General features: G+C 57.4%; 3 protein-coding genes across 6 annotated transcripts; 1 reads left to right on the top strand and 2 right to left on the bottom strand.

Annotated features, from left to right (window-relative positions):
* Positions 1-4,763, top strand: Ndufv1 (NADH:ubiquinone oxidoreductase core subunit V1). The gene is made up of 10 exons (XM_027944487.3): positions 1-173; positions 1,269-1,351; positions 1,425-1,595; positions 2,331-2,514; positions 2,787-2,976; positions 3,362-3,574; positions 3,738-3,904; positions 4,150-4,231; positions 4,345-4,490; positions 4,597-4,763. The coding sequence occupies exons 1-10, from the start codon at positions 102-104 to the stop codon at positions 4,681-4,683; spliced, it is 1,395 nt and encodes a 464-aa protein (XP_027800288.1). The 5' UTR covers positions 1-101; the 3' UTR covers positions 4,684-4,763.
* A 228-nt stretch (positions 4,764-4,991) lies between these two features.
* LOC114100059 (double C2-like domain-containing protein gamma) lies at positions 4,992-12,556 on the bottom strand. 4 transcript variants are annotated; one of them, XM_071616004.1, is made up of 14 exons: positions 12,468-12,556; positions 11,191-11,305; positions 8,940-9,024; positions 8,716-8,787; positions 8,252-8,607; positions 8,013-8,092; positions 7,866-7,937; positions 7,586-7,695; positions 7,372-7,507; positions 7,187-7,240; positions 5,752-5,909; positions 5,580-5,661; positions 5,372-5,468; positions 4,992-5,300 (listed from the first exon to the last, which is right to left on the bottom strand). In XM_071616004.1, exons 5-14 carry the CDS (start codon positions 8,490-8,492, stop codon positions 5,116-5,118), a joined length of 1,215 nt encoding a protein of 404 aa, XP_071472105.1. In that variant the 5' UTR covers positions 8,493-8,607; positions 8,716-8,787; positions 8,940-9,024; positions 11,191-11,305; positions 12,468-12,556; the 3' UTR covers positions 4,992-5,115. The 4 variants fall into 4 exon arrangements, with proteins under 4 accessions (XP_071472105.1, XP_071472106.1, XP_071472107.1 ...); XM_071616005.1 differs by having other exon boundaries at positions 8,712-8,787; positions 11,195-11,305; XM_071616006.1 differs by having other exon boundaries at positions 8,252-8,646; positions 11,195-11,305.
* Positions 12,557-12,583: 27 nt separating this feature from the next.
* On the bottom strand, positions 12,584-14,587 carry Nudt8 (nudix hydrolase 8). The gene is made up of 4 exons (XM_027944663.3): positions 14,289-14,587; positions 13,543-13,675; positions 12,974-13,051; positions 12,584-12,883 (listed from the first exon to the last, which is right to left on the bottom strand). Exons 1-4 carry the CDS (start codon positions 14,480-14,482, stop codon positions 12,656-12,658), a joined length of 633 nt encoding a protein of 210 aa, XP_027800464.2. The 5' UTR covers positions 14,483-14,587; the 3' UTR covers positions 12,584-12,655.
* Positions 14,588-14,989: the final 402 nt, after the last annotated feature.

Raw genomic sequence — 14,989 nt, 5'->3', positions numbered from 1 at the left:
TGACGCTCTTCCTGTGCGCCGCCTAACTTCTCTGTGGCGCTGGTTCCTCAGCCTCCGAGCCGTGAAGGTGACAGCCGGAGGTGACCGGCCTGGCCCCCGCGATGCTGGCGGCACGACGGCTGCTCGGCGGGTCGCTCCCCGCGCGGCTCTCTGTGCGTTTCAGCAGCGAAACGGTGAGGCCCGGCCGAGATCGGGCCCGGGGCGTCCGCGGGCCTCCGCGCGCCGTGCGTGCCTGGAGTCTGCGGTGCCTTCTGCAGAGCCCTCCCCTTCTCCCCGGGCCCGGCGGGAAGCAGAAGGGCACGGTGCAGCGGAGGCCGACGCGCAGTGCGGCTCCCTGCCCGCTGGTCTCACAGGCCTAGCGGGAAGTTGTGCGGGTTGTGAAGCATCCTTGTCTCGCGTCCCTTCCTTGCAGCGTCGTCGGGTGGGAAGGGGTCATGGCCCCGTTCTGTAGATGCAGAAGACAGCTTCGGAGAGGGATGCACACCTCCTGGTTCCTCCTCCAGGCTCTGCTCCCTCGTGACCGAGAAGCGCTTTTAAGGGGACGAAAGTCAGGTCCTCTTAGCCCGGAGCTGGGTGCTCTCCGCTAGTCACGTGGATTCCCAGTCCCCGCCCCTCAATTTTATCCCTGGGGGTCCCCTCCGGCCCCTTTGTCCCAGCCGCGGTGGGGCATTTTTTTCCTCTCAGTAAACACTGTTTGCCCTTAGTACCATTGGTAAGATGCTGTCATTCTGGGCTTTGGGAGGCAGTTTGGTGCCAGGCCATGAAAAAAGGTGGACTCAAGGACCATCTGCTGGGGCTGGGGCTGGGGCTGGGGCGCAGTGGCAGAGCGCTGACCTAGCACGTGTGAGGTCCTGGGTTCGATCCTCAGCACCACATAAAAATAAATAAATAAATAAAGGTATTGTGTCCACCTACAACTAAAACAAAGAACCGTCTGCTACTTTTGGCTGCGTGACCTTTCATAAGTTCCTTTTGTTCTGAGCCTCAGTTTACTTCTCTGCAAAATGAAAGAAATCATTCCCATCTCAGTGTTGTCATGGGGATAAATTGAGGCTCGAGCTATAAAGTGCTTAGGCCAGTATCTCTGTGCGGGAAGTGCTTAAGTGATGGTGATAGGTGTAACATTTCAAAAAGTTTTGAGGCTTAGGCCTCTGCCTTCCCTGGCCCAGCCCCTCCTAAGCAGGAGGACCCAAGAATCTGTAGCTTCTGGCCCAACCCCTCTTGGCCCCCAGAGCTCTGCTGGGTCTCCTGACACTCGGTCTCCTCAGACAGCACCCAAGAAAACCACATTTGGCTCACTGAAGGATGAAGACCGCATCTTCACCAACCTGTATGGCCGTCATGACTGGAGGTGAGACAGTATCCTTAGCCTATTGTGTTCCTTGCCAGGGCCTTCCCCTCACTGTCTTCCTCACCCTGTCTAGGCTGAAAGGCGCCCAGAGTAGAGGTGACTGGTATAAGACAAAGGAGATCCTGCTGAAGGGGCCCGACTGGATTCTGGGTGAGATTAAGACATCAGGCTTGCGGGGCCGTGGAGGTGCTGGCTTCCCCACTGGGCTCAAGTGGAGCTTCATGAATAAGCCTTCAGATGGCAGGTATGTGAGGGGAGCCTGAGACATGGTCGCAGGAGAGACTTTGTGGGTGGCTAGGGCTTGTCTGACCCTTAGGACTGTGGCCTTAGACATTGTAGCATGAATGAGGCAAGAATACGTTCCCAGGTCTCAAGTGGATGGGACTCCAGTTCTCTTTGCGCTTCCTTGGGGGAGGTGTTGTGGTCTAGTATAGTCAATACAAGATATTGAAGTAGGCTCCGCTGTTCAAATCCCAGTTCTGCCTTCTAGTAAGTCTAGAGCTTTGGGAAATCTTTTGTGAACCACGTGTTTCTTTTTTGTTCATGGATATGGTGATATCCTGCTGGAACCCAAAGAGATAATGTTCATTTGGCTTTTGCCTGTACTTTAGTTAGTACACAGAAATAATAAAAATCAGCTACTTTGCCTCCTTTGGCCCCAGAGATGTGAAGGTTGAGGAATGCTCTTTGTAACCAAGAGCAGAATTTGGCTCTCAAGGGAAAACACGGGGAGAGAGTATTGGGCTAAGCAGAACAGAGACCTTTCCTGTGGTCATATCTGCCCAAAGATGGATCAGGCAGTGAGCTCCCTGTCATTGGTGGTGAATAAGCAGAGCCCCTGGGGACATGTTGGGAGGGTAGAGAGGGATTGACTATTGGTGGAGACATCTTTGAAGCCTCTGCAAGGAACAGGGATGGATGTGGTGGAGGACTCAGTCCTGGTGGGCCTGTAGCCTGACTGACCTGCAGGCTCCCACAGGCCCAAGTATCTGGTAGTGAATGCAGATGAGGGGGAGCCAGGCACCTGTAAGGACCGGGAGATCATGCGCCACGATCCTCACAAGCTGGTGGAAGGCTGTCTGGTGGGGGGCCGGGCCATGGGCGCCCGTGCTGCCTATATCTACATTCGTGGGGAATTCTACAATGAGGCGTCCAATCTGCAGGTGGGCAAAGAGGGTATCAACAAGCAGAAGGTGGCCAGCGTGTACTTGCTTGCATGCCCTTCCCCAGCACAGCTGATCTTAGTTATTAGCACTGGTCTGTCGGGTGTCCACTTGGGAGAGGAGTGACCACTTCTGCATGTATCCTGATCAGGACTTGGTTCCTAAAGCCCCCTTCTCTGGGCTCTTCCTTTATGCTCCACAGCCTCACCTTGGGAAGCCTTCAGGGGCTCCATGATTCCTGAAATTACAAGGCTGACACCCTTGTCCCACAGGTGGCCATCCGAGAGGCCTATGAGGCAGGCCTGATTGGCAAGGATGCCTGTGGCTCTGGCTACGATTTTGATGTGTTTGTGGTGCGTGGGGCTGGGGCCTACATCTGTGGAGAGGAGACGGCCCTGATTGAGTCCATCGAGGGCAAGCAGGGCAAGCCACGCCTGAAGCCACCCTTCCCAGCAGATGTAGGTAAGCCCTCCAGCCCTGGGCTTGTTGTGGGTGTCCTGTGGAGTCCCCCTCAGGGGCTCTTATGGTATTTCTGAGTGCATTCCAGGCTAGGTGGAGAGAGGAGGGTGGTAACAATGCACAGGCTCCCCGTGCCACCCTGCCTCAGCCCCACATTAGACACCCAAGCCCCTTCAAACTCTGTGCCTTGGCAGTATCTGCTCTTGGAGCCGGGGCATGGTGGTGAGCGGACAATACGGCTCCTCTGGAGTTTGGGGTCCAGTGGCGGGGGAGAATGTTGAGGGTAAAAGAGCAGGAGCCCTGCCCGGGAGCAGGACCCACAAATCCCACTGCCAGGAAACCTGGCCACTCCCTTGCGGCTACTGTCTCTTTTCTCATTTCCCTGAAGGAGTGTTCGGCTGCCCCACAACCGTAGCCAATGTGGAGACAGTGGCTGTGTCCCCCACCATCTGTCGCCGCGGGGGTGCCTGGTTTGCCAGTTTTGGCCGAGAACGCAACTCGGGTACCAAACTATTCAACATCTCTGGCCACGTCAACCACCCTTGCACTGTGGAGGAGGAGATGTCTGTTCCGCTGAAGGAGCTCATAGAGAAACACGCTGGTGAGGCTGGGGGCCAGCCCTGAGGGGTGTGGTGGGCGTCCACGAAGAGAGCCCAGTGGGAGGACCTCAGGCTGGGGCTGACAAAGGTCCAGGCTCAGTACTCGTCAGGTGTGCCAGCCCAGCCCTGACCATCATCCTTTTGGGGACTAACTTGGGGCCCCAGGGGGTGTCATCGGTGGCTGGGACAACCTCCTTGCTGTGATTCCTGGCGGCTCGTCCACCCCACTGATCCCCAAGTCTGTATGTGAGACGGTGCTGATGGACTTCGACGCCCTGGTGCAGGCTCAGACAGGCCTGGGCACAGCCGCGGTGATCGTCATGGACCGCTCGGTAAGGGTGATAAGGGTGGCCCTCACACCTGGCTGGTGCTCCCTGTGCTGCCTGGCCACTGCCTCCCTCCCCGGGCCTCTCTGAAAACCCTCTGACCAGCTCTCAGCTTCCTGCTGTCACAACCTGAGCTGTTGTGAGGAAGGAGAGGAGGGTAGCAAGGCCACCCTGCAGGAGAGTTCACTGGAAGCCAGAGCATGCCAGTGGAGTGCTATAGGGGCACCTGCTCACTGTCCCTTGTCTCCCAGACAGACATCGTGAAAGCCATCGCCCGCCTCATTGAGTTCTACAAGCACGAGAGCTGCGGCCAGTGTACCCCGTGCCGCGAGGGTGAGCACCTGGGCAACTTGGGGTGTACTGGTCTTGGTTCCACTTAGCTCCCACCCCAGCGTGTGCCCTGGCTGGGGAGACCATCAGGCCCTCTCCTGTTGCTATGGCCTCAGGTGTGGACTGGATGAACAAGGTGATGGCTCGCTTCGTGAGGGGGGACGCTCGGCCAGCTGAGATTGACTCCCTGTGGGAGATCAGCAAGCAGATAGAGGGCCACACCATATGTGCTCTGGGCGATGGGGCCGCCTGGCCTGTACAGGTATGCATGGAGCTGCCGCGCGTCACTGGTGTGGGCAGTGCTGAGAGCCTAGGATGGGGAGATTTTTGGATTCTGTTTCACCCAGTGCCTTCCTCCTTTCTCCCAGGGTCTCATCCGACACTTTCGTCCAGAGCTTGAGGATCGGATGCAGCGGTTTGCCCAGCAGCACCAGGCCCGGCAGGCTGCTTCCTGAGCCCAAACCCTGGCCTGCTGCCTTGCATTCCTGTCTGGATACTGGACAATAAAGCAAGTGCCACCCACTCTCCCACTGCAGCACATCTGTGACTTTGCTCTTTACCCTGCCATTCCCTGCCACTCCTCAGTCCTGCTCTCAAGATGTGGTCACATCCCCCTCCCTCAGTGTAGGAAGCAGAATGTGGTGGGGACTGGGAGCCTGGTTTGGCAAAGGCCTCTGGAAAGTGGGAGACAGGAGAACGGCATCTGTCTGCCCCGTAAGGTGATGGCAGGGGAGGTGGGGTGCGTGACCAGAGAAGACAGATCTGGTGTGGTCAGAAGATGTTTATTTTGGCTTTGTGGTGGGGTGAATGTGAAAGGGGATAGGAAACGTCCCTGGGTCAAGGGAATGGGTACAGCAGGTGGGGCAGTCCCCTGGATCCTCCCAGCTTCAGGGGTGTCCTGGCCACTGTGGGGCAGGTCTGCAAGCAGGATCCTGTACTGGCTTGTCGCCAAGCTGGTGGGGCACACCGTCCAGCGGGTGCCACAGCTCCAGCCGGTGGTCTGTGTGACCCAGGCACTCACACCAGTGGCGTAGTTGCTCCCCGCTGGCCTGGCTGCTCAACTGCACCCCACCTACCAGGGACACGGATCAGGGTTGGCAGGAGCCCATAGGGCTCCCCCCGGTGCCCCACATTCCTGCTCACCGATGAAGTCATCTGCCGTGCCCAGGTCATAGTCCCACACAGACACCAGCAGTGTCTTCTGGGCCAGCTCCTCTCTGGGGCCTGCGTAGAAGAATTCCTGCAGGGAAAGGGGCAGGAGGGAGCAGGCGAATCTCAGAAACAGGTCCAGGCCAGGGTGGCTCAGCAGTCAAGGCCAAGTGTGGCTGGGCCCTGCTTAGCCCTGGCTCACCTCATTGAACTCGGGGTTCAGGGTCTTCCTCCGGACACTGGTCTTGTATTTAGATTTCTTCCCCAAGTTTGGATGCAGGAAACTGAGGAGATGGGCAGGTCAGGTGTGTCCCTGGAGAGGTGAGGAACTGCCACCTTGCCCTGCCTGCCCACCCATCTACCAATTCACTCACAGGCGGACAAAGGGGTCAGAGTAGCCATTGGCATCCATGGGGGCCAGGTGGGCACAGCGCAGAATGCCCACCAGCAGGCCCCCCCTCTGGGAGCTATAGCACAGGGACAGCAGGATGCGCCCACGTTCCTCCCCAGCCGTCTCGGCCTCTGCCTGCTCCTGCAGGTAAAGGCTTTGGTCAGACCCCATCCAGCTCAAAGTCTACCACCCCACCAGTGTCCAGGCCCCAAGAGGAGGCTCAAACTGGCTGCAGAGAAATTGGGCCAATTCAATTTAGTTTTATGGCAATCTCCCTAAATAGCCATTCATCTGGTACCCTAGAAAGGACCTTATGGGTCAGCTGTGCCCTCCAGGGCTGGAGGAAAGGGGCTTGCTGGTCCATTCAGCTCATCTTTGTCATGGAGGGGAGGTAGATAATAATGGTCTCTTGAGTGCCACAAACATGACAGGAGCTTCCTGTGTGGCCTTTAGCAAGTGCCCATAACCACTGCCTATAGGACCAGCCTGGTGCCACTTGGAAGACTGTTCTGTACCCAGGGACGACCAACAGATCTCTTCAGTTTCAAAACCTATCCTCTTTGTCCCATCCATTACTTCTCTGGGAATAATGTCCTTTGCCACACTACGGGACCCTGGTGCCCACAGCTTGGAGGATGCCAGAAAGTGTCTCCTCCTATGCTTTGAGTAGAATGACTGCAGGACACCCAGCCACCACGTCACAGGCAGTTCTCAGTAACACCGGAGTGCTTGGTGAGCAGCCACTGGGCGCTGTGGTGTTGTACATTGGTCCTGGGACAGGAGGTGGGTATGGCAGGGTGCTTGGTGATGTCCACCACCACCACCTGGGTGTAATTAATCCACAACTGCAACAACTCGTGTCTCCACTAGGGGGCAGGGCGCCAGGCCCTTTTGTTCCCAGAGGAGTGGGTGGAGGGCCCACCCTAGGCCTTAGGGATGCCTTCCCCTGCAGGGCCATAAGGGTTCTGGCCAGGTCTGTGGTCTCAGGTGGGGTCGAAGAAGCCCACTGGTTACCTTTGCTGCCTCCTAACAAGGGCCTGTCAACGACAACCAGCCACAGGATGGCACCCATGCTGACCCTGGTGGCAGAGCCTGTTCTCTCCCCCCAGCCCTTCCACCTCCAGCTTTCCGCCTCTACCTAAAAGTTGCCAGGTCTGTGTCTGGCTGTGCCCTCAGGGGCTTCTGGTTTGCCCCAGGGTTCCCATGCTGCCATGGCCAGAGAGTGCCCCCCAGCCTGCCCAGCCATGGGCTTCCCCAGGGTTATAAGGGCTCACAGAGCTTGTGAGAGGTGGCTGCAAATTCCTCCAAGCCCACCTAGGCTAGGACCCCTGCCCACTCCACCCACGTCCTGCCTGACCCACTGCAGCCTGGGCCTCCAGGCCTGCCCATCCCATCCCTCCTCCGTTCAGCAATCTCACCTCCTCATACAGGGACATGCCCCGGGCTGTGTCCAGGCTCTTGGGCCTCTTGGTCTGGAAAAGCAGGGCCCAGTTACCTCAGCAGGACACTGCTCAGGTGCCCCTCCCTGCTCCTCCCTCTCCAGCAACCCCATCACAAGGCCGCTGTCCCCTGCAGCGCCACCCTGGGCTCCCTGGCCCCTCACCAGCCTCTGCTTCTCCAGGCAGATGTTGAAGCTCCTGGCTCGGTTGGGCACCAGTTTCCTCAGGGGCACCCGCAGCTCCCCCAGGGGTGGTGCCCGCCGCCGTCGCCGCAGCCGAGGGTCTTCACACACACACAGCCTGGTGGCCGCCAGTATCAAACCTGGCCAGTCAAACCCCATCCCCCTACCCTGCCCCAGGTGGCCCAGGGATTCTCACCGCAGGGTCTTGCGCCCAGCATCCTGGCGGGTGAAGCCATGGTAGGTGAGTGTCTCCTCCCAGACAGGTCCCCTTGTACCCCGAACTGTGTGGGTCCGAAGCTGGCTGGCCTGGATACCAGGTGGGGTGGGTCAGAAACCTTCCCTGGCCCCCTGCCCTGCCTCCTTGATCCCAGCAACTGAGGTCTAAGTCCTGGGGATTGGGACAAATTGGGGCCAGGTGGGTGCCCTGGGTTGGACCTGCCAGAGAGCAGCAGTAGAGACCTGGGTCTTGCCCTCACCTTGCTGGCCCCTGGCAGCAGATTGGCTTTGACGTAGGTGTCAACAGAACCTGAGGCCGGTGGCTTGAGACCCTGGGAACAGAAAGTGGATGTGGGGTAAGCCTGTGGCCCCGCCCCCTGTCCCAGGGACCCCGCCCCCATCCTCACCTGGGCGCGATGGGCAGTGCAGTGCAGGGCGCTGTTGTCCGCATCAAAGAGAAGTGTGAACTCGAGGGTGCCCAGCGCAGCTACGGCAGGTGGCAGGTAGGGTCAGCAGCCAGCTCGGCTCACCTGCCCACTCTCCACGGCACGGTGCCTTCTGCCTGGCCCCTCCACGGGAATGCTAGGGACACCACAAACCATCCTGGGGGTACCCCCTTGCCCCCCCCACACACACACACACTCACTGCTGTCGTCCGAGTCTCCCGGTGGCTCTGGGTCAGGCTGCGGCGGGGGTGCAGAAAGGATGGCCGGAGCGCGCTGGTCACGAGTGTGCAGCGCGGGCTCAGCAAACGCGTAGAAGTGCGGGAAGTAGTCGGAAATGCGGCGGATGGGCCGGATGGGGCCGGGGCTCACATCGATGGCCATGTGCTCCTGCATGCTCACCCTCGGCGGCCGCCGCCGGCCCGGGGGCGCCGTGCCCTCCATGGGGGCTCGGACATGCGGACCGGCTCAGAGCGACCCTGACGGACTGGGGACTGGGGGAACGCACCCGGCCACCGAGACGGAGCGAGGAGGCATCGCTGAGGCCATCAGGGGCGTTCTAGGGCAGAGCCGGGGTCCTGAGGTCAAGGTCTCCAGCCTGGAGGGTCGGGGCGAGTTGGGGGCGCACGGGCGTGTCGGGAGGCAGCCCGCAGGGCTCCTTACCAACCTAGAGCTGCTCCACCGGGCTTCGTTCGCAGCTGCGGGCGCTGGGTGCGCTTGGGACGGCAGAGGTGACCGTCTGGGCAGGGGTGTGACAGAGCAGGAGAAAGACTCAGAATCAGGAGCCGGCACCTCCCGCCCTCACCCCCAAGGGCCCCTCCCTAGTGCTGGGGCTCAGCTCCCCCTCCCGCTGCCCCTCTGTTCACACGCTGTCAGAGGAGTTATTTTTACCAGGGTCAGGCGGTCCCGCTCTGGTGAGGAGGCTGGAGGGCCGGAGGTGAGGAAAGGGGTGGCGGAGAAGCATGGGAAGTGAGGGCTGCAGGAGAGGAGGAGGGAGGTGAGAAGGCAGGGTCAGGTGGAGAGGAGGGAGCCCTGGGGGGCAGACCCTGCGGGGTGGAGAGGGGGCACATGGGAGCTTATGTGGGGAGCGGGGTGCAGGGGAGCATGCCCTGCTATTTAGACCCCTTGAGGTGGCCAGCTCAAGGTCACTTGGACACCCCTCTACCCGCTCTCCTGGCTGGGAATACAATCCTAACCCATCCTTGAGGGTGTCCCTTGTCTCCTCACCAAGGAGGCGCTCCTTAATCCCATGGTGGCCCTCTATGTGGTGAGCCGCCCCCTTCCCTTCTCCACCTGCTCTTCGTCCCTTCACCTCCCTGCATTGCCCAGCAGCACCTTCTGCCTGAACTGACCTTTGACCTAGCCCCCTGCCTACCTGACTCCCTGGCTTTAACTGCCCAGCATCCCTCTCCTTGTGATCTTTTAATCTTTTTAAAAAATTATATGTATATGTATGTAATTGTATATATGTGTGTGTGTGTATATATATATGTATAAAATTATATATATATATATATATATATACACACACACACACACACACACACACACATTTTTTTCTTTTTTAAAAATATTTTTGTAGGGTTGATGGACCTTTATTTTATTCATTTATTTATATACGGTGCTGAGAATTGAACCCAGTGACTCACACATCTGAAGCAAGCACTCTACCACTGAGCCACAATCCCAGCCCCATATACACGCACGTATTTTTTCAATGGATCTTTTATTTTATTTATTTATCTATTTATATGTGGTGCTGAGGATAGAACCCAGGGTCTCACATATGCCAGGCAAATGTTCTACCACTGAGCCACACATTCAGCCCCTGGTCTCTTAATTTTTAACCAAGAAATAACAATTGTAGATATTTATGGGGTTCAATAGATGTCTTGTTATAACTACGTCCCAGTACTTTTAAATTTTTTAATTTTGAGACAGGGTCAAACAACATTTCCCAAGCTGGCCTTGGAACTGCAGTTCTCCTGCCTCAGCCTCCCAAGTCCTGAGCCACCACACCCTGCTCAGCTTTCTTGGGTTCCATATAAAAGTGAGATGGTGTCATGCTCTTCTTTGCCTGGCTTATTTGGCTTATCATAACACCCTCCAGCTTCATCTGTGTTGGTGCAAATGACAGAATTGCCTCTGTTAAAGCTGAAAAATACTCCATGTGTGTATGTAACACATCTTCTTTATTCATTCATTAGGTTGATTCCATGTTCTGGCTATTGGCAGTGAATAGGGGGGCAAGCATCTTTTTTTTTTTTTTTTTTAAAGGAGAGAGGGAGAGGGAGAGGGAGAGGGGGAGAGAGAGGGGGGAGGGGGAGGGAGGGAGGGAGGGAGAATCTTTTTTTGTAGATGGACACAACACAATGCCTTTATTTTTATGTGGTGCTGAGAATCAAACCCGGGTCCCGCCCGTGCTACGTAAGCGCTCTACAGCTGAGCCACAATCCCAGCTCGGGCAGGTATCTTTTTGACAGACCAGTTTTGATTTCCTTGGGTATGTACCTGGAAGCGGGGTGCTAAGTCATATGGTAGTTCCCTTTGGTTTCCAAGGAACCTTCATACTGTTTTCCAACATGGCTATACATATTAGTTATGGTCCCACCCAGATTAGTTAATGGTTTTCTTTTCTGCACTTGCTCCAGACTCTTCTTTTGTGGTTTGTTTGGGGTTTTATTTTTTTTATTTTTTATTTTTTTGCAGTGCTAGGGAGGGAACCTAGGGCCTCACACACGTTAGGCAAGTGCCCTGCCACAGAACTGCAGCCCCAGCCCTCTTTCATTTTTAAAAAATCGCCATTTTAGGGCTGAGGCTGTGGCTCAGCGGTAGAGCACTAGCCTAGTGCGTGCGAGGCCCTGGAGTCGATCCTCAGCATCACATAAAAAATAAAAAAATAAAAGTATTGTGCCCCACTACAACTAAAAAATAAATGTTTTTAAAAATTGCCATTTTAACAGGTTGAGGTAAGATCTCATTGTGGTTTTGACTTGCATGTCCCTGGTGCTTAGAATGTTGAATATTTTTTCCCTACATCCATTGCAATGTCTTCTTTTAAGAACGTCTGTTTTTGGATTGGGCTGTTTGTTTTCTTGCTGTAGAGTTTGAACCTTAGCCCCTTACCAAACGTCTGGCTCACCCACATTTTCTCCCGGTGTTTCTTCACTGTTGATTTTCTCCTTTGCTGTGCAGCGTTTGGTTTGGTGTCGTTCCATTTGTCTATCTTTGGTTCTGCTGCCGGAGCTTTTGGGGTCCTATAAAAGAAATCATCGCCCAGACCAACGTCTGGAGTGATTCCTCTGTGTGTGTTCTAGTAGTTTCCCCTCTTCAGGTCTTAGAGCTGAGTCTAAATGATGTGCCCCTCAGGTGTTCTTTAAGGGCCACCCTTCTCTACTTTTAGTGCAGGGGATTCACCCCTAGCCCTGTCAATCCATAAACTTTAAATCCTACATGCCATGTGCTGGGGTCAGGAAAGGGCATGTGACCAGGGAGGCTAATCAAGTGCAATCCTGAGTTAGACAGCCAGGAGAGGTGTTTTTTTTTTCTTTATTTATTTTTTGTGGAGGTGGAGAAGCTACTGGGGATTGAACTCGGGTGCTCAACTACAGAGCCACATCCCCAGCCCTGTTTTATATTTAATTTAGATACAGGGTCTCACTGAGTTGCTAAGTGCCTCGCTTTTGCTGAGGCTGGCTTTGAACTCGTGATTACAGGCGAGCGCACTGCACCCGGCGAGAGGTGTTTTCTTTTGATAGGAAGCTGTTGCCCTTTCATCTCTTATGTTTCTGGACTAGAGACAGCCCCTGCACAGTTTAAAAGAGAAAGGGAGAGACCCTGAACCCCTAGACCCAGCCATACCTGAAGCTAGTTATTTTGGGAGTGTGTGATCACCAGTCCGCTTCAGGAAGAGTTAGCTAGTGAATGGAGTTTTCTATTACTTGTCCTGGTACTGCCCAAGAATTCCTCCTATTCCACCATGCAAAGTTCAGATTGTCTAGCCCTCACTCTCTTACAGAATCCTGGTCTACATAATTGATGTTTAATTCCACTATTATTGACTAAGGTACAGTCCCACTGTTATCCATGTGACCACCTCTGAAGGACAGGGCAGGTTCTGGCTGAAGCACAGACATGGCCTCCACACAACACCTGGCCTGCAGCAGGGTCTCAGCAAGTTGGAACTGCACAGTGACATCCAGCGAGTGGGGCCTCCACATTCCTCTCTGGACTCCCAAAGCCCAACAGGGGTGAGCCAGGCACAGGGAACAGGAGGTGTGGGGGGGCATGCACAGCACAGCAGCCTGACACTCCTGTCCCAGCCTTCGGAGGCTGGAGCAAGGAATCCATCCCCCCGCCCCAGCTCCAATCTCATCAGCCAGAGGACTGTTGAGGGCGAAATGAAATGGCTCCACACACCTGGCACACAGGAACTGATCCCTACATGGGGACAGTGCGACTGGACTGAGGAGCCCTTCCAGTGGCCTCAGGGGCATGCCCAAAGTCAGGGCCTCCACACAGAAGAGGCAGGAACAGAGCTGTCAAAGACCCTTTATTCAGTCCTAGAGGGCCTCGCAGGAAGGCGGGAGTGACTGAGCGCCAGGCCTTCAGCCGCGGTGCAGCTCCGGGCTGATCAGGCGGGGCTGGTAGGCGCCAGGGGCCAGCAGCTGCAGGGTGAAATCGGTGACAACAGCTGTAAGCCCCCAGATTCGGTGTGGTCCGTGGAGGAAGACGGGCAGTGTGTAACGGAAGTGGCCATCCTGGCAGAAGTGGGTATAGCCCTGATTCTGTGTCTGCAGCAGGTGTGCCAGGGGCAGCACAAACACCTCATCTACCTGTGAGCGGGAGGCAGAGGGAGGGTGGAGGGAGGGCTGGCCGCTGCAGCCTCCCCCAGGGGACAGCCCGCCCCTGAGTCCCCCATTTACCTCCTCAGGGTTGGGCTTGAGGCTCTGCAGGTCCAGTGGGCCCACACTGGCAAGCACCGGCACCACTGTGGCCTTTCTCTAGGATGGGAGAAGGATAGGCGTCAGGGGAGGCATGGCCTGGGTGGGGCTCTGGGGTCAGGAGCTGAGTCAGGGAGGAGGACCTGTCTTGCCATCCATAGGCCTTTGGTGGGCATGGCCAGGTCCAGGGGCTCCTGCTGACTGTCTCGGGGCGCCAAGTGCACTAGGCCTGGTCATGCCTTGGCAGACTGCTTCCCCACCCCCACTTAGTCCACCTGCCACCTTTATAACCTTAAATCTCAAATCTCCCACTTGTCATTCAGGCCCAGCTCAGTCCCTGCCCATCCTGTGAAGCCTCCCCCCAAACTGTTCCTTCACATGGGGCCCCAAGGGTTGTGTGGGGATGGAATGGTGACTCCCAGGCAGTTGCTGGCTTACTACTCCATACCCTACGCCTGCAGGAAGCTGTGACCCTGGGATTCTGGCTCCCTGTCCAGGGTGGGCACAGAGTGGGTGACAGGGTGAGGGTAAATTCGGGCCTGATGGCTCACCGTGTCGTGCACAGGCTGTAGGATGCCCCACACTTGCTCCTCCGACACAGCCAGGCCCAGTTCCTCCTGGGTTTCCCGCAAGGCTGTGTGCACCACATCCTGGTCAGCAGGGTCACACTTGCCGCCTGGGAAACTGAACAGGCACAGGGAGTCTGGTTCTTATGCTCTGGGGGCCATGGAGGGGTGGGGGAGTGGGCCGTGACATAAGGCTAGTAGCCCACCTAGACATCTGCTTCTGTCCCTAGCCACAAGACCTGGAGAAGCCAGTTTACCTCCCTGATCAATATAGGTAAGGGAGAGAGCCCCGATCAGTCAGGATAGAGTATGAGGGTCTGCCATCAGGGGCGAGAAGATCCTGGGGCTCAGACACAGAATTCTGCCTGTGGTGGCCCCATGGTGCTTTCATTGACCTCAGGGTGTCCTTAATTCCCACCAGGGGCGGAGCCAAGGCTGGAGGCTGGGGAGCCTCGCTCCTGGGCTCTGGGACTCTCTACAGCCGCCGGCAGGGGGCAGAGTCCTGCCTTTTTAGAGATGGGAAACAGCTCCAGTCCCGGCGGACGTGGTGCGCCGTCTCAGGGGACAAGGGTCGCTCAGTCCTCGCTGAGGCCGTGGGCAAACCGTTTCTCCCAGACCCATTTTACAGAAGCCGAACGAGGCTGAGAGAGGCTGAGTGCCTTGCCCAAGGTCCCTGCCGTCTCCGGGACTCCTCGGCCTCCGGCAGCCGGGAGGAGCTCCGGCCAGTGTACCTGACGTCCCCCTGGTGCCGGCCTGTCAGGCGACTGGAGCGCAGCGTGTAGAGCAGCGACAGGACCCCGCGCACAAGGCACAGCGGGACGAGCACCGCGGCCGCCGCGGGCCGCGCGCGGAACCGAGCAGTGGTCCTCGCCAGCAGCTGCCTGCAGCGCCGCTCGCCCTCCGCGGACAGGCAGTCAGGCTGCATGTCCCAGCTCCGCGAACTTACGGCGCCCGCCTACCGGGCGAGGGGCGGGCAGCGTCGGGCCCTGAGCAGGCCCGGGGAGTGTCGGCCCTAGGGCTCCCGAGGGGTGGGGCTACGGTGCTGCAGGGGCGGGGCCTGCAAGGGGGCGGGGCTCCAGTGAAAAGAGGCGGGCCCCAAACCGGAGGGCGGCGGGGCGGGGCCTGCGGAGAGCCACCACCCGACGTTATTGCGAGGGCGACGGGGCGGAGCCTGGGAAGCAAACAGGGGCGTGGCTGGGGGGCGGAGCCTGGGCACAAGCTCTTTAGCGCAGGACGGGGGCGAGGCCTCAGGCAGGTGCCATTGCCTCCAGATGGGGCGTGACCGGAAGGGCGTGGTTAAGTGGCAGGGCTTCCGGGTGGGGCGGGCGTGGGCGTGGTCTGCTGAGAAGGCCCCCAGAGAGCGCAGGAGTGTGTTCCAGACCCATCGGAGCTGATGCAGCTCTTACTACCTCGGGGTCAGGGAGTTTGGAGT

Source organism: Marmota flaviventris, chromosome 9 (genome assembly GCF_047511675.1).
Source record: "Marmota flaviventris isolate mMarFla1 chromosome 9, mMarFla1.hap1, whole genome shotgun sequence".
In the NCBI taxonomy this organism is placed as follows: Eukaryota; Metazoa; Chordata; class Mammalia; order Rodentia; family Sciuridae; genus Marmota; species Marmota flaviventris.
The sequence above is the reverse complement of the archived record's forward strand: the minus strand, read 5'-3'. Positions and strand labels throughout refer to the sequence as shown.

What these genes read in the sequence shown, in the direction of transcription:
- Ndufv1 (XM_027944487.3), top strand. Translation starts at nt 102, where the DNA reads ATGCTGGCGGCACGACGGCTGCTCGGCGGGTCGCTCCCCGCGCGGCTC. An exon ending in ATGAGGCGTCCAATCTGCAG is followed by an intron (nt 2,515 to 2,786) that starts GTGGGCAAAGAG and finishes CTTGTCCCACAG; the next exon opens with GTGGCCATCCGAGAGGCCTA. An exon ending in GTGTACCCCGTGCCGCGAGG is followed by an intron (nt 4,232 to 4,344) that starts GTGAGCACCTGG and finishes CTATGGCCTCAG; the next exon opens with GTGTGGACTGGATGAACAAG.
- LOC114100059 (XM_071616004.1), bottom strand. Translation starts at nt 8,492, where the DNA reads ATGGAGGGCACGGCGCCCCCGGGCCGGCGGCGGCCGCCGAGGGTGAGC. An exon ending in GCCTGGAGAAGCAGAGGCTG is followed by an intron (nt 7,241 to 7,371) that starts GTGAGGGGCCAG and finishes CTGCTTTTCCAG; the next exon opens with ACCAAGAGGCCCAAGAGCCT. An exon ending in TGAACCCCGAGTTCAATGAG is followed by an intron (nt 5,469 to 5,579) that starts GTGAGCCAGGGC and finishes CTTTCCCTGCAG; the next exon opens with GAATTCTTCTACGCAGGCCC.
- Nudt8 (XM_027944663.3), bottom strand. Translation starts at nt 14,482, where the DNA reads ATGCAGCCTGACTGCCTGTCCGCGGAGGGCGAGCGGCGCTGCAGGCAG. An exon ending in CGGCACCAGGGGGACGTCAG is followed by an intron (nt 13,676 to 14,288) that starts GTACACTGGCCG and finishes GTGCCTGTTCAG; the next exon opens with TTTCCCAGGCGGCAAGTGTG. An exon ending in TACAGCCTGTGCACGACACG is followed by an intron (nt 13,052 to 13,542) that starts GTGAGCCATCAG and finishes CTCCCATCCTAG; the next exon opens with AGAAAGGCCACAGTGGTGCC.